We start from the raw sequence: 20,992 nt of genomic DNA on the forward strand, positions 1-20,992 counted from the left end.
CATATTTTGGCAGGCTCGACATCCATATTGCCACAAAATGCATCCCCTGCTAACTTGGATAAATAAAGAGTTTAGAGTGAAATAACTTTTTCTACATAATCAGAGTAGTTGTATGAACTGCTGGTATGAATTTCATAGCAATAGGATAATATTTGAGGAAAATAGAGGGGGCATGCATATTTTGGCAGGCTAATGATAGGCCTTGCCGTAAAATGCATCCCCTGGTTAAATGGAGAAATAAAGAGTTAAGAGTGGAATAACTTTTCTACATAATCACACTTGTTCTATGAATTGCTGGTATAAGTTTCATATCAGTAGGATAATATTTGAGGAAAATAGAGGGGGCATGCATATTTTGGCAGGCTCAACATCCATATTGCCAAAAAATGCATCCCCTGCTAACTTGGATAAATAAAGAGTTTAGAGTGAAATAACTTTTTCTACATAATCAGAGTAGTTGTATGAACTGCTGGTATGAATTTCATAGCAATAGGATAAAATTTGAGGAAAATAGATAGGGCATGCATATTTTGGCAGGCTCGACATCCATATTGCCAAAAAATGCATCCCCTGCTAACTTGGATAAATAAAGAGTTTAGAGTGAAATAACTTTTTCTACAAAATCACACTTGTTCTATGAACTGCTGATATAAGTTTTAAATCAATAAGATAATATTTGAGGAAAATAGATAGGGCATGCATATTTTGGCAGGCTCAACATCCATATTGCCAAAAAATGCATCCCCTGCTAACTTGGATAAATAAAAAGTTTAGAGTGAAATAACTTTTTCTACATAATCAGAGTAGTTGTATGAACTGCTGGTATGAATTTCATAGCAATAGGATAAAATTTGAGGAAAATAGGTAGGGCATGCATATTTTGGCAGGCTCGACATCCATATTGCCAAAAAAATGCTTCCCCTGGTAACATGGAGAAATAAAGAATTAAAGAGGGATTTCACCTTTTCTACATAATCAGAGATGTTCTATGAATTACTGGTATGGGTTTTATATCGATAGGATAATATTTGAAGAACATGGAGAGGCCATGCATATTTTGGCAGGCTAATAATAGGCTTTGCTGTACATGCATCCCCTGCTTACATGGAGAAATAAAGAGTCAAGAGTGAAATTACTTTTTCTATACAATCACACTTGTTTTATGAACTGCTGGTATACATTTTGTATCAGTAGAATTATATTTGTGGAAAATATATAAGGCCTACATGTATTGGCAAGGTAATAATTTGCTATGCCAGAAAATGCATCCCTCTGCTAACTTGAAGAAATGAAGAGTTAAGAGGGACTTCACCTTTTCTACGTAATGACACTTATTCTCTGTGCAACTGCTATACGTTTCATATCAACAATAGACAGGGGATACAAATATTGGCAGGCTCAGTCATTAAAATGCATCCCCTCTACATTAATATGCTAGACAGTTAAGCATGATATAAAATGTTCTACATAATGGGCCTCTGTTTTGTAATACTTTAAGCTAATATGATGTTAAAAGAAAAATCGGGAAATTTCAAACCAAATGCGGAGAGCATTTTCTTCAGACACGGACTGAAAAACGTTCGACTCATTTGTCTCAATAAATGTGTAAAAACCGTATTTATTTCAATTAATCTGCGATATAAAACCCACCGTTTTAAGGCTGACATGTTTAAGAAACGTGATATTGTTACGAATATCTTTAAAAGTTTCGTCTTCGGTCATATTTCAGTCCGTTTCCTCATTAAAATGCGAGAGTTTAGAGCGATGCGCGCTCCCGCGACAGGGGATGCAATTCTCGGCAGGCATGCATTTCTGGGCATAACACCGCCGCACATCCTCTCACGTACGCGAAACCTAGATTCAAAAAATATCTGCGTAACCAAAGAAACAGCCCGTTCGACCGAACGCATGATTTGTAGATCAGCGTTTGGACGGACTCGGATCCCCCTGCTGCTGTTTCAGACGCTTTGGTGCCATCTAGTGGGCTGCAAAATCACTGGCTGCACCAGGAAGCTTCGCGTAAATAAGTTTTCTGTTAGATTAAGTTACCCGTTAGAACGACAAACTATGCTACTTGATGACAAAAGCCAAAAACAAACAAAAAACAATTCAATCAACTTTAAAAAAGTTTACGTTTAGCGAATAAACACAGTGCAGACGGAGAGATCCGCCCTCTGACCATGATGGGGGCGTACTCGGGACGATACAGGTCCGGCAGGACTCTTTGTGGGGATTCACTGCGGTGAGACGCAGCGGGGAAGCTCCACTGTCACTTCACAACAGCCTTTCTGTCTTTAATAAAGGTAAGAGCACTGTAAAACCTCTTTTACTCTCAATCCGTTGGAAAAATGCTAACAAATTTTAGCAAACCTCTATGGCTGAAACTTAAAAAGTAGATTTTTTTATTCGAAAAAAAATACAAACTTTAAAGTTATTCAATATTTATGCAAATTTCACATGTCTTCGTAACATTTATACATATTAAATATGTAGTAGTTGTCTTTTTAGTGACGCTGGGAGTGTTATGTATACAACTCTCTCCTTTGTGCAGGGAGACAAAGACAATATGATGAGGAAGTACTACCACAGGAAACAAACAAATATATCTAGACACTGAGATTCTGTAAATGTATGTTTCTTTGTGTCAAACGGGCTAAAATATAAATAATAACCCATCATTTTCAGTTCATACAGACTGATTTTTATAACGGAATTATCGTAAAAGTCCCACTTTCAAGGTTATCTGATAACTGCTCAGCAAAACCCTGGATGCTGCTATTTGAGGATTCAAATAATCATTTTTGAAAGTGGAAAAGGGGGTTTTAAGTTTCACTTTACTTTTTCGAGATTTCCTCTTAGTGAGTGCTTTTCGCTGCTTGCAGATGCAGACCTGGGTTGTGATCTGTTGGGCTATCTTTGCCGTGGTCGGTGCAGATGAGTGTCCAGATGGAGGCAGGTGTGCGGAAGGTCAAACCTGCTGCAGCAGCCCAACGAACGGCTATGGCTGCTGCCCGTTTGATCAGGTACATGTGGCTGCACAACAAATTTCTCTAAGCATCTTTCTGTCTGGGGTATCAGTTAAATGTCAATGGTGGGATACTATAATATGTTTTTACTAGTACAATACAAGATTATTCTTCTCATTATTATTTAGAAACTAGTTTCTGCAAATAATACAACACAGGCAAACAAATAATTTGTTGTTAGCTTGTTACAAAATTAGTTCTTCACATTTAATTTTAATGTGTACAAAACAATGAAGGAAGTGTTGTAGAACTATGCATGTGACTTGGATTAATTTTAGTTCCTTAAATGGAATTTATACTCCACTCTCTAGTAGGATGTTGTAATAGCAAAATAAACTATGTATTTCTCTACATTATATTTACAAACAGATACAGTACAACATATGTCAATGATTTCTGGAGTAAACATTTGTTCTGTTATTTTTTCCACAAATTTAGGCTTCCAAAGTTTAAAAGCAGAAAACATTTGTTCATGCAAAAACTATTTATTTCCCCACAAAAAAAACAACTACATTTTTTTGCGAGAATTTTCAACCTACAGTCAAAACTCTCCTACAAAACCAAATTTTGATAAACATTTTGTAAATAAAGCAACAGCTAGCAACAATAAAAATCTAAATTATGGCATTCTTGCACCATCTTATTTGATTTTTGAGTTTATTCTAGCCCTGTTGTTATCTCAATTGTTGCTACATATGTTTAAAAAAGGAACAAAGAATTTTAAATTGAAATTTAGAGTTTAAGTTTAAACCAGTTGCTAGAATTAGCTAACAAACACTGGAACATCTAGCATAAGAGAAAATTAAAAATGACCAAGTTCTTCCTCCTAACTTTTTATATGAAAATGATTTTTTAATTATTATTCATTTAGTATAAGTATATTACAAAAACCTAGAGTAAAGACTGCTGAACAAAAAATGATAAAATGGCATTAGCCTAGCAAACAAGGAACAGTTTGCAAAATTCAAGTTAACAAATTCCTTCACTTAAAGGAAGGAATTTGTACTTATCTAAAGTATGATCTTGTTTTTGTTTATTTTAAATATCTTTGCAACCAAGAACCAAGATGCCAAAAACTAACAGAATTTGCTTATTTTTCTTCACATTTAGCTTGGATTGGCTTAGCTGGCAGAAGCTAGATGTTTCACACTGCAAAAACACAAATTCTTACCAATTATTTTCCGTCCAGTTTCTAGTGTAAATATATTAGTACACTTGAAATAAGCCTTACTGGTAACTCAGCGAAAAATATTAGTCAATAGTTAATTTGTCAATGGAGCTAGTACTTTTTCAGGAATTATTCACTTTAAACTTAGTTGTAAGTCAGTTTTGTCTGATTTAAAGTGTCCTGGAATAATTGCATTAGAAAATAGACCAAAATGCTTGGTAGGATTTTGTGTTTTTGCAGTGCATGTATTTCTCTTTATTACTTTATGGCCCTTTAGCTTCACCTTCATTTTAAGCTGAGTTGCTTAAGTTTTGCTCCATCAATTATTCACAGTTGTACTATTCTTATTCAAATATTTTATCACAAAAGGCTTCTACACATCCTCATGGCACATTCAGCTATGACGTACCGTTTAACCTTATTATGTCCATGTCGCAGTAAAATTGACATAGCAGATAAAGTTTCTGTACTCTAAAGTAAACGTTATTCTATAGTAGCGCTATTCATACCGGAAGGTGTTTTACTACTGTATACACTAGATAAAAGAGCTGGCCTCATTCAGAGTAGGAGATATCCGTACTAACTTTGGTAGTCAAAGTGTTCCCGCTACTCCCGTCTCCACAGGCTGAATGCTGTGAGGATCACATCCACTGCTGTCCAGCAGACACGATCTGCGACTCAGAGGCGTCCCGCTGTGTGAACGCCACCGTGTCCATCCCATGGATGGAAAGGAGCTCCGCTCTCCAGCGCACAGTCTCTAAAGTACGAGTAACATCCTCTTGTTTTCATCCACAAACCCGGTTTAAGCATACGTAGTTCTTATAAGACGTAGCACTTCCGTGAACTTGGTAACGGACAGCCATCTTAGCAGGCAGTTACTATGGAGTTGCTATGACAACAGTAAACCGTGAAGCAACAAGATCAGAATTAGTGCTTACCACGTTCCTAACTTATAAACTGCATAAATACATTACAACTATTATTACATTACATTTCTGAGTACTACAGCTACCTCTTTGTAATACTAAGATGAATATCAGTGATATTTACTGTAGTACGTACTGCCGAAGTAGCAAAATTAGCTTAGCTAATGTAGCTTTTACCTGCTAGCTAAGACGGACTTGTAGCCGACGTGTATGTCATGGCTGGGCAGAGTACCCAAAAATTGTACTCAATTTCACTACTTCAGCATATTTTTACTCAAGTAAAAGTAAAAATATGCTGTCCAATAAATTACTCAAGTCAGACTAGAAAGTATTTGGTAAAAAGTCTACTCAAGTCAGTAACTAATCAAATTATCAATCATTTAATATTTAAAAATTACATTATCAGACAGACCAAAATAACAAAAACTGCAGGTGTGTATCTGTTTCTGGTGAATGTTTGGTTAAAACACGTTTGTTCTAAATTCACTGAAGTTACTCAGAGTGGGTAGAGTATCCACAAGTTTTACTCAAGTAAAAGTAGAAATACTTCATAAGAAAATTACTCAAGTAAAAGTAACATTTACAACCTTGTAAATACTCCTAAAAGTATTTTTTTTCCCCGAAAATGTTACTCAAGTAGATGTAACTGAATAAATGTACTCCCCAGCTCTGATTACAACTATTACTCTGTTACAATTTGAATACTTGTCCACATCATCTGACATATTTTCTTTCTCTCTCTCATACGGGTCAATCCCAACAGCAACCATTTTTTTAACGCACCTTGGTCTCGCACATTGGTCAAGAGTGTCCACATATTTTATTTTTGTTTGCTGTGAAGACATGGGTTCCTCTATCCGTTGCGCATGCGTTTGCCTGCTAAGATGGCGCAGATCACTTTTAGTTCAGACTAAAGTGTGGGAACTATGTATTCTCAGTGGCGTTCCTCATTTGTTGTCCATGCAGTCCTTCAGGATGATCAAGTCCTACATGGGTGAAGACGACGATAACATCTGTCCCGATCACTCACGATGCCCTGCTGAGTTTTCCTGCCTGAAGGCTTTGACAAAGTTTGGATGCTGTCCACTAGCGAAGGTAATCAAATTTTAGTTTTTGAGCCTTAAAACTGCAGTATGTAACTTTTATAATATGTATTTTTTACATATTTGTTGAAGTCATGACTTTGTTATGACAACATGGTATGAGACAGATAATCTTTGAAAAAGATTTAGCTCCTCTGCCTTGTCCCACTAGAAACAACCAATCAGAGCCAGGAGGCGGGTCTTAGTGCTGTCTATCATCTTCTGTTATTCTCCCCTTGCTCTGTGCTACGTTGCAGCTAGCACAGCCTGTTATGAATGCTCAGGGCAGTTAGCACAGCCAGCGATGGCGGATAAACTGTTTTCCTCTAACGGTAACGCATGTGGTTGATTGACAACACTAAGCCCCTCCTCCTGGCTCTAATTGGTTGTTTTCAGTTGGAACGATGCATTTCGTCAGACTGGAATAGTAGCTGAGGGAGACGGTGGAGGAGATCGATTATCTGTCTCACAACAAACTGTCACAAAATATTTGCAAATACAATCTTGTCGTTTTGGATAAGTGAGTGTGTGAGGATTTCAGGGATGTTTTTCTAACTTGATGTCATCCAACAGGGAATCTCCTGCTCTGATGGAAAGCACTGCTGTCCTGAGGGCCACCACTGCAGCATCGACAGCCGCTCCTGCATCAAAAAAGGTTGGATTTATCATAATATTCATTTTTGTCAGTCTTTCATCTTTGTTTAAGGCTCCAACTAACAATTACTCTGACGATTAATCGATCAATCGGGTAATGGAATCAGCAGATTCTTCATTTAATCTCATAAACCTTTTTTATGCAATATTACATACATTAAAAGATGCAAACATTTAATTACTTTTTTAGAAAAGAAAATAAACATTTTATCACCTAAAATGCAATAATATAGAATTCTTTTTGAAGCAAGGAATGCTTTTTCAGCTAAAAAAATTATTTCAATTATGCTAAAAACTCGACCATTTACATTATATAATATAGAGTATGACTGATCTGTTGACTATTTTTTGGATTAAACAATTTATTAATTGAAAAGCAAACTATGTTTTCTTTACAGAATTTGAACCAGGTGAAGTTTAAACTGCAACTTAAGGAATTTAGGGTAGAACATATTTGCAGACAAAGGTTGTTTTCTTTATTTTAATGCAAAATGTTTTTTTTTTTGTTTTTTTTTACAGTTTTGGCTTACTTGCTGCTCTAACTATGTTCTGTCTGCAAATTACCCCTTTTCATTTTACTGCAGTAAATGATTAATCGACTGCTAAATTAGTTGATGATTATTTCAATCATCGATTAATCACTATTAATCGTTTCAGCTCCGTCATTATTATTTTAGTTTTTATAATTCTGTTGTTTTATTTTTGGTGAAAAAACTTATGACTGTGTAGAGACGGCATGTCCAAATGATCAGATGAATTCGCTTGCTGTGAGATGATTAATCAATTACTAAATTAGTTGATTATTTCAATCATAATCGTGATTAATCATTTCAGCTCTATCATTTTTTTGTTTGTTGATTTTAAAGAACTTGTGACAGCCGTCCAGTGTAGCGATGGCGTTTCTGAATGCCCGGATGAAACGACCTGCTGTGAGACTCCAGAAGGCAAATGGGGTTGCTGTCCAATGCCAAAGGTATGCGGTAATCAGTCTTCACTCATATTGCTCTATATTAGTAAGACTTCACACTGTAAGTAAGATAGTAAAGGAGGAAAAAGTCAAATGGATGATTTGCATGACCCACATCGACTCACATCCAGGTTATCGCGTCTTTATTGTGTCTTATCCTGGGCTGACGTGTGACTTTATTGTCCAAACAGGCTGTGTGCTGCAATGATAAGAATCACTGCTGCCCTGAAGGGACAACTTGCAACATTGAACAAATGAAATGCATTTCCACATCTACCAAAAAGGAGCTGCCGATGTGGGCTAAGTTCCCTGCCAGACAGAGAGCAGCCTGGGAGAACCAGAATGGTTAGGAGTGTGTGTCATCATGAAGGATTTGGTGAGCTGAACTTCACTATAATGAAGAAATCTGGGTGGGTTTGTTTTTCCAGAAGGTGAAGAAATTACCGCAAAGGCAGCTGATGAGGAAGAAGCAGAGAAATCCACTGAAGCTGCTACAGCCAATCAACTTTCTCCTCTGAAGGAGGAAGTGACTGTGTCATCTGTTGCTAAGGCAGACGGAGGTGAAATTTCACTTCATGCTTCTTGAAAGTTTTACCAGAAAGTGCCAGTTTTATACTAAGTAACATTCACACTAACAGGATTATTCACACTGTACTCAAATAAAAGTAGGCCTACTTCAACATATTTTATAAAAGTAAAAAGTAGCCATCTAAGAATTTACTCAAGTAAGAGTAAAAAAGTCTTTGGTAAAAAGTCTACTGAAGTACTGAGTAACTGATCAAATTATCAGTCATTTAATATTTAAAAATTACATAATCAGACGGACCAAAACATAAAGTTAAGTGTACATGTTGGTGTTTGAAGGACCAAAATTACAATAATTCATATAACTAATAAAAAATAACAAAATTAGGCAAAAGAACATTTTCCCAAATCAGTTTCTTTTAATGTAAAATTTATCAAACTTTAACAAAAACTGCAGGTGTCTGTGTCTGGTGATTGTTTGTTTGTTTTTCATTCAGTGGGTAGAGAAATCAGAAATTTTACTTCAGTAAAATTAGAGAAATACTTCATAATAAAATTACTCAAGTAAAAGTCAAAAGTACAGCGTAGTAAATACACTCCTAAAAGTAAATCTTTTCAAAAAAGTTACTCAAGTAGACTTAAGACACAAACACATTTTTTCTCACAATCTGATGCTTAGGATAGGAATTTTTAAAAACACATTATCCCAGCAGGAGAGTTGAATCAACTGAAATCTGCTTTTTTCTCCTTCAGTTTACAATGTGGCTTGCAATGAAACGGCCGCCTGTCCCGATGGCACCACCTGCTGCAAAACAAAGGAAGGCGGCTGGGCTTGTTGTCCTCTGACAGAGGTAAACTGGGACAATTTCTTAGAAATATTTTCAAAACTGATATATTGGAACCTTAAAGGGGACCCGAAATCACATTTTGCACATTTTTGTACTTCTATTTGGTCTCCACTTCTTCTAAAAACAAACAAAGCTCTTAAATAAATGACACAGTCGTTTTGGGGCAATAAATTAATGTTTTTTGGTGTCTGGAAAACATGCAGCTTCAAAAACCTCCGAAATACGACATCATACTGCACCGTTACCAAGCAACCCACGCTGAGTTTCACAATGTACAATGGCTGCTGGAAAACACAAGTGCTCTGTTGTTGAGTTACTATCCAAAAACCACTCACTGCATTATAATTGGTTGTGCAGGAGGCCCCACTTCTATTTTCTAAGATGTTGGCTTGTTTAATTGTGCATCTCTTTGTAGCCATTTTCACATATTAGTGTAAATGTTGATTGTATTCAAAGTGACAAGAGGTCCTACAAACTCAAGACTGGAATCTTATAATCTAAGTATGCAAAAAATGTGATGAACGTGATTTGCATAGACCGCAGGTCGACAACCCGCCGCATGCGCCTCTTTAGCGCTGCTCTAGTGGCTCTCTAGAAAAAATGTTTGAAAATGGAAAAAGATGGGGGTGGGAAATATATTTTTTGTTTTAATATACTGTAGTTTCTGTAGGAAGAGAAACATGACACAATCATTCTTAAAGTTTTCCAATGCTATAAAAATGTGTAGAATAAATACTAAATTTCAACATTTCTGTCAAGGAAGATTTGCGTCATAGCCTGTGACCTTTCTTTCAGCTGGGCGGGGCGCGAGGCATGTGGCTGTAGTAAACAAACCGACAGGTGTGTGGTGGGCCATGGATAGCAAAGGGGAAAAGAAAAATAGCAGAGGAGAGATTCTACATTTCTTGGACCGAATCATTGGCATTCATTGCCAATGCTGAAGGATTACCTGAATGTTTGCTATGTAGCGAGAAGTTGTCAGATAGCAAAAAGAGTACCATACTTTCCTGACTATTGAGCGCACCTTATTGTAAGCCGCACCTACAATTTAAAAAAACAGCAACAAAGAAACAAACAAACTGGAAATGTACCTATATAAGCTGCACCAGGCTATAAGCTGAATGGTTCATAGGGTGGGGAAAAAGTAGCAGCTTATAATCCGAAAAATACGGCAATGTGGAAAGACATTTCCAGGGAAGGTATGTTACAATAGCTGCCGCATCAAGATTAAAGCTGCATCTTACATGCCTGATGTTGAGAAGCTGTCTAGTGATGTCTGTCAACAGAAGTCACATTAAACACGTAAGAACACAATCCTGCCATGGGCACATCTATTTAGTAACAAAGTGGTTGTTTCTATAAACTGACTAGTGGTTTTTGTCAGTATATATTTAGAATGACACTTAGCGATATTATTGTGTTTTGTAGCTCAGGTCAGAGGACGGTTGTGTGTCAAAAGAGAAGCTGCTATGTTTTGCCATTGCAAAAATGCAATGGTATTTGCTTGGCATTCGCATAGAAATCAAACTTAAACTGTATTAATTTAATTTTATATACTTTACCTTTTCAAAAGGCAAATTTATAATTTTATAACTGCAGGTTGTGTTTTATTGCACTCCGTTGGTTGCCCAGAGAAGGGGCACGTTATGGACTTTCCGTTTTCTTGTTTATTCTCACATGTTGTGTTTTCGATCACACACTTTACGGTGATTATTTACAAAGAGCGATCATCGTTTTGCAAACTGCATTTGGGAGCAATGCTTTCCGAGTTCCAAAAGGAAAAAGATGACCCTTTCCCTGACGATCTTCATAATACAAATTATATAAAAAAATCTGATTTGTTAATTGCATTTCTTTAATTTTATCAATGTAAGGAAACATTATACATTAATATTGTAACGGACGGTAAACTTAAAGCACTTAAAGCACCATCAGACAACAGAACAGTCACATGGTGCGTCATTCCTTCCAGGACGCACTGCAGGGAAAATAAGCATTTAATCACCAATGTTTATTATGTATACACTTAGTCATTTTGACAATAGGCTAATATAAACACTTAAAGTCTGTTTTGCCTTCATGATAAGCTTTATATAAGGCTTTTAATTTTTTTGCGGCTCCGGACAGATTTGTTTTTTTGGTCCGATATGGCTCTTTCAACATTTTGGGTTGCCGACCTTGGCATAGACCATTGCCCTATCCTAACCTATTAAAGGAAGCATAGTATGTCACTTTTAACAGTTCAAAGTGCCTCTGGGTATTTATTTAATTCGTTTTGTCCACCATGTCATCCTCAGGCTGTTTGCTGTGAAGATTTTATACACTGCTGTCCAAAGGGGAAGACATGTAACGTGGCAGCAGGAACATGTGAAGACGGCCTTCTCTCCATCCCCTGGTTTGAGAAGAAACCAGCGATCTCCAGACCAGGTGTGGAGGTGCAGGTGAAGAATGTGCCATGTGACGGCAGCACCGCCTGTCCTGATGGCACCACCTGCTGCAAAACAAAAGAAGGCGGCTGGGCTTGTTGTCCTCTGATCGAGGTAAACTGGGACAATTTCTTAGAAATATTTTCAGAAAAGATATATTGGAACCTAAAAGGTGACCCAAAAGTCACATTTTGCACATTTTTTTACTTCAATTTGGTCTCCACTTCTTCCAAAAACTGACAAAACTCTTAAATAAACGACACAATCATTTTTGGGCAATAAATGAATGTTTTTTGGTGTCTGGAAAACAAGCCGCTTCAAAAAACGTCCGGAGTACGACATCATACTGCACCGTTACCAAGCAACCCACGTTGAGTTTCACCATGTACAATGGCTGCTGGGAAACACAGGTGCTCTGTTGTTGAGTTACCATGCAAAAACCACTCACTGCATTCTCATTGATTGTGTAGGAGGCCCCACTTCTACTTTTCTAGGATGTTGGCTTGTATAATTGTGCATCTCTTTGTAGCCATTTTCACATATTAGTGTAAATGTTGATTGTATTCAAAGTGACAGGAGGTGCTACAAACTCAAGACTGGAGTCTTATAATCTTAGTATGCAAAAAATGTGATGAACGTGATTTGCATAGACCATCAACCCATCCTAATGCTATTAAAGGAAGCATAATATGTCACCTTTAACAGTTCAAAGTGCCTCTTGGTATTTATTTGATTTGTTTTGTCCACCATGTCATCCTCAGGCTGTTTGCTGTGAAGATTTTATACACTGCTGTCCAAAGGGGAAGACATGTAACGTGGCAGCAGGAACATGTGAAGACGGCCTTCTCTCCATCCCCTGGTTTGAGAAGAAACCAGCGATCTCCACACCGGGTGTGGAGGTGCAGGTGAAGAATGTGCCATGTAACGACACCGCCGCCTGTCCCGATGGCACCACCTGCTGCAAAACAAAAGAAGGCGGCTGGGCTTGTTGTCCTCTGACAGAGGTAAACTGGGACAATTTCTTAGAAATATTTTCAAAACTTACATATTGGAACCTTAAAGGTGACCCAAAAGTCACATTTTGCACATTTTTTTACTTCAATTTGGTCTCCACTTCTTCCAAAAACTGACAAAACTCTTAAATAAACGACACAATCATTTTTGGGCAATAAATGAATGTTTTTTGGTGTCTGGAAAACAAGCCGCTTCAAAAAACGTCCGGAGTACGACATCATACTGCACCGTTACCAAGCAACCCACGTTGAGTTTCACAATGTACAATGGCTGCTGGAAAACATAAGTGTTTCGTTGTTGAGTTACCATCCAAAAACCACTCACTGCATTCTCATTGGTTGTGCAGGAGGCCCCACTTTTGCTTTTCTAGGATGTTGGCTTGTATAATTGTGCATCTCTTTGTAGCCATTTTCACATATTAGTGTAAATGTTGATTGTATTCAAAGGGACAAGAGGTCCTACAAGTTCAAGACTGGAATCTTATTGTCTAAGAATGCAAAAAATGTGATGAACGTGATTTGCATAGACCATCAACCCATCCTAATGCTATTAAAGGAAGCATAATATGTCACCTTTAACAGTTCAAAGTGCCTCTGGGTATTTATTTGATTTGTTTTGTCCACCATGTCATCCTCAGGCTGTTTGCTGTGAAGATTTTATACACTGCTGTCCAAAGGGGAAGACATGTAACGTGGCAGCAGGAACATGTGAAGACGGCCTTCTTTCCATCCCCTGGTTTGAGAAAAAACCAGCGATCTCCAGACCGGGTGTGGAGGTGCAGGTGAAGAATGTGCCATGTAACGACACCGCCGCCTGTCCCGATGGCACCACCTGCTGCAAAACAAAAGAAGGCGGCTGGGCTTGTTGTCCTCTGATCGAGGTAAACTGGGACAATTTCTTAGAAATATTTTCAAAACTTACATATTGGAACCTTAAAGGTGACCCAAAAGTCACATGTTGCACATTTTTGTACTTCAATTTGGTCTCCACCTCGTCTAAAAACAGACAAAACTCTTAAATAAACGACACAGTCGTTTTTGGGCAATAAATGAATGTTTTTTGGTGTCTGGAAAACAAGCCGCTTCAAAAAACGTCCGGAGTACAACATCATACTGCACCGTTACCAAGCAACCCACGTTGAGTTTCACAATGTACAATGGCTGCTGGAAAACATAAGTGTTTTGTTGTTGAGTTACCATCCAAAAACCACCCACTGCATTCTCATTGGTTGTGTAGGAGGCCCCACTTTTGCTTTTCTAGGATGTTGGCTTGTATAATTGTGCATCTCTTTGTAGCCATTTTCACATATTAGTGTAAATGTTGATTGTATTCAAAGGGACAAGAGGTCCTACAAGTTCAAGACTGGAATCTTATTGTCTAAGAATGCAAAAAAAGTGATGAACGTGATTTGCATAGACCATCAACCTATCCTAACGCTATTAAAGGAAGCATAGTATGTCACTTTTAACAGTTCAAAGTGCCTCTGGGTATTTATTTAATTCATTTTGTCCACCATGTCATCCTCAGGCTGTTTGCTGTGAAGATTTTATACACTGCTGTCCAAAGGGGAAGACATGTAACGTGGCAGCAGGAACATGTGAAGACGGCCTTCTCTCCATCCCCTGGTTTGAGAAGAAACCAGCGATCTCCACACCGGGTGTGGAGGTGAAGGTGAAGAATGTGCCATGTAACGACACCGCCGCCTGTCCTGATGGCACCACCTGCTGCAAAACAAAAGAAGGCGGCTGGGCTTGTTGTCCTCTACCTAAGGTTAGCAAACCAACAGTTGACCTCCAGCGAATTTGAAGAATATAGTTTCTGGAACCGCGTTTTAGGGATTAAACTGGCTAATTTCGTAAAAACTTTCTGAAGGAAGTACAGACACTTCCTTCAGAAGGCATTAAGTATCACCTTTAAAGATCACTATGGATTTTTAAAGGTGATCTATTATGCTTCTTTCTCCCATGGCTACAAATGTATTTCATTTTATCTGACACTTTATTTGCTAGGCTGTCTGCTGTGACGATCATGAGCACTGCTGCCCTGAAGGCACCACCTGTAACCCGACCAGCACCGGTTGTTTACAAGCTTCAGCCTCAACGCCCTTCATACTGCAGGTTGCTGCGTTCACCACTCCGGCACCCACCACAACAACCCAAAGCTTGGTGACAACCTCAGCAGAGACCAGTGAAGAGGATGAGCGTCCCACACAAGAGGGAGATAATGAAGAGGAAGAGGAGGAGAAGGAAGAAGAGAGGAATCAGTGTGATGAACACACCAGCTGCCCTCGGGACACAACCTGCTGCTTTATGCAGTCGTGTAAGAAGTGGGGCTGCTGCCCACTGCCAAAGGTGAGTTCTGCTACTCGCTAGCCTGGTTTAGTTTGCTTTAATCCAAGTAGAGTTCGTTTTCCTACAAAGTCTGGTTTGTTTGAGGAGGTGTGAATGCGTAATCGAACTCTGATACCAGCCAAAAATTAACTCTGATCCGCCTACAAACCTTGGTCTCTGTTTGGTTGAAGTGAACTCAGGCTCAATTCGAATGCATTTTGAACGCCAAGCGGTCCAGAGACTGTTCCAGAAGCAAGAAGTGCGTTACAGGGCAGAGCATTCTGGGTAAATACAACCAGAACAAACGTGCTAACCTAGCGCTAACCGAAAAAATGGCTCACGTCTTTTGCTGAAGAGAAAAGAGAAGTCCTACAACTGGTAAAATCCTTTTCATGTTTGCTTACATTTTGTGAAAAAGAAAGTTCTTCAGAGGTTTGCATTTTATTTTCCTTAGTGGTTCTTGGTGCAGCGCCCCCACAGGCGAGGAGGGGGACAAGTTTTCTAAGAATTTGGTCCAGTGCAGTTTGGAAGCACAATGCTGCATTAAGGCCATTGTAGATTAAAAAAAAAGAAGTAAATTTCCACCAAAAAAACTCAGATATTTTTTCATTACGCAATCTTAAGAAATGTTTTAGAAAAAACATGATAAAAAGTAAAAAATGTTGACTTTTCAAACTCAGAAAATGTACAAAAGTCAAAAATTTTAGAATTTTTAAACTCATGAATGAGTTTAAAAACATGTTTTCTATTTACAATGGCCCAAATTCACTATTGTATGAAACTGAAGCAGCTAGAAATGTAGAAAATGTTGCAACTTTAGTCACCAGTTGAACCGAGTTTACCAAACTTTGAGGTGTGAAAACACTTTTGAGCTGCATAATTAAACTTATAAAGACTTTTTAGCAAAGCAGTGCTACAAAAATGTGACTCATGAATCTGAACTGTGTTAATTTCTTAATAATAATGTAGTTTAAGTACCAGAGTCCATTTTCATTTATTGAAGGAAAACTAGAACTACACAGCTGATTTTGGATGGCCTGCCACTACTGACCAGATCCAACTTCACAATGGCTCTAAAGATCTGAGTGTTTTGTGGTCAAAAAAGGAGAAGTTAGTCATAGAAACGATTGTAGATACTTATTGAACAACCTACAAAGGAAGCTAAATGTCAAAGTCGTGAAAGAAACAAGAAGAAGCTATTTAATGTAAATGATAAGTTGCATAAAAGAACAGTGATGATTGTTATCAACATTACTGACACAAACCCCCATTGTTGATGCAGATTTATCAAAATAGGAAACATTTTGGTTCATTTTCTCAACTAGAGGCGTATATTTAGTTATAATAAATATTTCAATGATTACACTGCAAAAATGCACATTTTTACCGAGTATTTCCGGTCTAGTTTTAGTGCAAATATCTTAGTACACTCTAAATAAGACAAAACTAACTCATAAGTAACTTTTCAGCAAGACATTTGAGCTGTTTGCAGTTAATAATTCCTTAATATTGATACAAAACAAAAGTACTAGTTATTAGCAAACTATTTCACTTATAACAAGATATTGTTCACATGTTTACGTTATGTAACTGGAACGTTCCATCAGTGTTAAGGAAATATTGACTTAAAACAAGCTGATAACATGATGAAACATTACATGTAAGTTAGTTTAGCCTTTTTTCAAATGTACTAAGGTTCAATAGAATCTAGACAAAAATACTTGGTAAAAATTGAGTTTTTACAGTGTATCTCAGACTGCTTGTTTTTTATTATTCAAAAACCACTTTTCCTAGAGCATGGTGATATTTTTTAACGTTTTCTACAAGTAGAAAAGCATAAAAAACATGAACACATATTATACTGTACTAAAAAAGAACAGAATCCAGATATTTAAACCATTAGGACAGACTTTTTGTGTTTCATATAAATGTTTTCTAGATTTGAAATTGAGTTTTGGAACCTGCAGCATGATAAGTATTATTTCATTTGACTCTATTAAAGTGAAACATAATATATTAATGCTTTGCAATAAAATCAAAACCTACAGAATTACTATCATTAAATTGTCACAATACCACATTAGTTGTTGTAATCCCCTGAGGTCTGCAGTGTTGGCTAAAGCAGATAATAGATTATTGATTTTATTTTCTAATCTGCATACATTTGACATCCAAGAGGCAAATTTCACCACCAGCATTTGTAAAATAAAAAAGAGTCAAGATAAAATATGTTGCAAAAGCCACAGAGAAGATTTGAAACTACACGGTTAATCCAGCCACTGACAGACCAGCTGATATTTCTGGCCTTTAAACTTACTTTCAATTCTGTTTTCTATCATATGATAAATATCTCATCACCCACACAACTGTCACACCAGAGTACACTCAGTCTTCGATCTGACCAAAAGAAATCTGAAAGAACTTTTATCACACTTACTGGTGCATTTTAATTTAATAAAAATATAATAAAAAATCTTGTTTGTTTCCCTTAAATAAATTCAGACGGAGAGATATATCTCATTTATTCTTGATAATTTGATTGATGCTTGTGGCTTACAGCTACACTGCAAAAAAAAAAAGATTTTGTCTAGATTTAAGTCCCAAAGTCTTAGTACAATCGAAATAAAACAAACTAATAGGAAACATTTCAGCAAGAAATATGAGCTTGTTTAAAATAAATAATTCCTTAATATGGATTTTAAAAAGTACCAGTTCCAGTAGCAGATTTTACACCCATAACCAAACATTTTTCCCGTTTTATAAGTGAAATAATCTGCCAACTGAAGCATTGCGCTTTTTTAACCAATATTAAGGAATTGTTGTCTGAAAAGTTACTTGTCTATTAGTTTTGTCTTAGTTAAAGTTTACTAAGACATTTGCACTAGGAAAACTTGGTAATATTTGTGTTGTTTCAGATTATGGCTTAAATTTCTTTTGATGGCTGTATAATAACAGTTGGTCATATCTAAGCTACATTTTTGGTTTATGTTAGCTGTCTGTCAGAATAGTTCAAATTAACAGTAATAAGTGCCTGAAAAAGATTTCATTGAGTAAATAAATGCTAGTGTTTTGCTTTTTGATGTAAATACTGTCATGAGATTGAAGTGTCAGTGACTTTAATGTCAAAATTCACCATGCATTTAAATTTAAATTCACCACTTCCTGTCCCATGACAGGAAGTGGTGAATTTTGACATTAAAGTCATCTCTTTTTCCTGTGACTGAGAGTTCGGTCTTACTACTGAAGAAAGCGGAAGTAACAACCGTACTGTATGGCTGATGTGAAAGTCACACTTCCAACTCTCACTTCTTCTACCAGGCCGTGTGTTGCGCCGACGGTAACCATTGTTGCCCGGAAAACTACAAATGTAACGAGGACAAGACGACATGCGTCAGAGGGGAAGTGGAGATCCCGTGGTACACCAAACTCCCCGCCATTACCAGCGTCCAGGTTGATCCCAACAACGTCCAGTGTGGCGACGACTACCAGTGTCCTGAACGCACCTCCTGCTGCAAGCTGTTCACCGGCGAGTGGGGCTGCTGCCCGCTGCAAAATGTGAGATTACCGGCCAATTCCAAAATTTTTTATTATTATCTCTACATGTTTTTTCTCGCCCATCGCCCTCCGGCAGCCTCCTCTTTGAAGAACAGTTTTATTTTTCTCAGAATTCTGAGAATTGTGAAATTGTATTATTATTATTTTTTCAATGTCAGCAGAATAACGGAGGATTTGCTGATGTAATGTAAGACTTGGTGTTTTCTGTTCAGGCGGTGTGCTGCTCAGATAAGGAGCACTGCTGCCCACAGGGCTACACCTGCGACGTCCTCTCCAATAGCTGCCAGAAGCTCATCTTGCTGCAGCTGGAGACGCTCCCGCTGATACCGGTGTTCCTCCCGGAGTACCGTCTTCAGTTCGCGCCGCTGAAGCACAGGGACGTCCAGTGTGACGAGCAGAAAAGCTGCCCAGACAACAACACCTGCTGCAGGACGTCTGCCACCACCTGGAGCTGCTGCCCGGCTCCTCATGTAGGAAACACTTCACTGTCTTACAGACACACACACCTTGAATCATGCATTTATTTGGCACAATTAGTTAATCAGTTGTGAAGTTAGACTAAGTTCTTTAATCATAGTGTCACAAAATGCACAGATTTATCCTAACAACTCTCCAGCATTAAGTTTCTGATGCATTTGATGCTGCAGACTCCAGTGGTTAATCACTAGACCAGACCGATATTTTCTGGATTTCTAAGCATAAGTATGGAAACAGATTAGTGCCACCAAAAAAAGATTATTACATTCTGACTTTAATCTCAGAATTCTGATTCTAATCTTTTATCTTATTTTATTTGTCGCAGAGGTTCTTTTTAAATTATTTCCAGTTTTAGTGAACTAATTTCTGAGCCTAAGTTTGCTTTCTTGTGCTTTTCTTGAGAGAATGTGTTTTACAGTGAAATTGTGTCTGAATTTGTACGACAATAACAAGACGGCATTTTCTATCGTCTGACATTAAAGTTTGCTTGATTATGTGAAAGATGAGCAACAAACGTAAAGGAGCAAGCCATAGAAATGTGTCATAAAAATGCTTTAAATCCTATGATGTACTGTTGTCATGAGATGCATGGAGTTGTTTAACCTAGAGCGCCCTCTGTTGGCCTTGCAGGCGGTGTGCTGCAGCGACATGAAGCACTGCTGTCCCTCCGGCTACACCTGCACAGAGGAAGGCTCCTGCGTCCAGAACTCCGGGCCCAACTGGCAGACATGGGACATGTTCTCCACCAACAAGAAGAGAGCTCTAATTCTATGAAAACATGCTGAAATTAATTTCTACTTGAAGAAAATAAATATAAAATACATTTAATACTTTATGCTAAAACATGCTAAATGGTGAACAGTAAAACTGAATTGCACTTAAGGAGGCTCTTAGAGAACGTGAGCTTAGATTGAAAAGTTTCTGTCTGCATGTTTGGTGCAACAGAAGGTTGTTTTTCTCCTGCACACAGTTTAATACTTGAAACTCTAACAAATCAAGAAAAAAACTGAAACACTCCGAATACAACATAAATCTTCTCACTAAATCATTGTTGTCATGATCTGCTGCAGCTGCCTTTTGTTCACAAACTGCATTCCTCTGTCAATAATCTGTCATTTTTCTCTAAATCAGTAATAACCAGTGACAGTTTGGAATGAACTGTTACATTTAAATAACATTAATTTTGTTGGTAAATCAGCTTGAGGCTTCATATTGAATTGAAAAAAAAGTGTGGATCGTTGATTCATTTAATTCTTCTCATCAATCAAACTTATTGATTTGGGGCAAAACTATTAATTTAATTGTTGTGGCTTAATTAAAAAACAAATCTGTGTTTTCCATGAAACTAATAAACAAGAAATGACATTAAAATGTTTTTGTGTCATTCTTTTTTTGTGTAATAACATGATAAATATAATTTTAACTAAACCTGCATTATTAAGAAAACCATTTTGTTTTTTTAACCCTCTTAATTCATTTTGTTTATTAAAATAAACAGCTATTTCCAAGCCGTTCTGCTATTTTGGTGGGTGTTGATGGTAGGTAAGCTACATAGACAATATGTTTGCAATTGGGACCAAAATCTCAGGTTTATTTTATTCAGGGGCCTGAACATCTAAAAAAAAATAAATGTATTTTAATTAGAATTATTAAAGCTATTTTTTATTTTTTCACTTTTATTTGCAATAATTACAATAAACTAAAAATACAGCATGTTAATAATACAAGATATTAACGTCTGATTTTTGTCTAAATGGGATTTGTAAAACATTTTTGATATGATACATGACTAGGATTTAAAACATTTGCATGGTTAAAATAAAAAATAAATAAAATCAAATGCAATGTTCTTGGGTTTATGTCTGTAAGATTTTTTGTTCATGTTTTTTTAGCGAAGATTTAGCTTAGTTTGGGTTCCCACAAGTCTGCTGTTCAATGAAAATCAATCTATGTTTTCAAATTAAATTAAAAACTACCCTAAGGGAATGCAATAA

General features: G+C 37.2%; 1 protein-coding gene across 1 annotated transcript; it reads left to right on the plus strand.

The window, feature by feature from the left end:
• Positions 1–1,857: 1,857 nt before the first annotated feature.
• On the plus strand, positions 1,858–20,369 carry grna (granulin a). The gene is made up of 17 exons (XM_028042536.1): positions 1,858–2,303; positions 2,883–3,023; positions 4,819–4,956; positions 6,087–6,215; positions 6,776–6,857; positions 7,723–7,829; positions 8,015–8,168; positions 8,252–8,383; positions 9,102–9,199; positions 11,494–11,736; positions 12,384–12,626; positions 13,274–13,516; positions 14,164–14,406; positions 14,646–14,987; positions 18,285–18,521; positions 18,734–18,991; positions 19,629–20,369. Exons 2-17 carry the CDS (start codon positions 2,883–2,885, stop codon positions 19,770–19,772), a joined length of 2,934 nt encoding a protein of 977 aa, XP_027898337.1. The 5' UTR covers positions 1,858–2,303; the 3' UTR covers positions 19,773–20,369.
• Positions 20,370–20,992: the final 623 nt, after the last annotated feature.

Source organism: Xiphophorus couchianus, chromosome 16 (assembly GCF_001444195.1).
Source record: "Xiphophorus couchianus chromosome 16, X_couchianus-1.0, whole genome shotgun sequence".
In the NCBI taxonomy this organism is placed as follows: domain Eukaryota; kingdom Metazoa; phylum Chordata; class Actinopteri; order Cyprinodontiformes; family Poeciliidae; genus Xiphophorus; species Xiphophorus couchianus.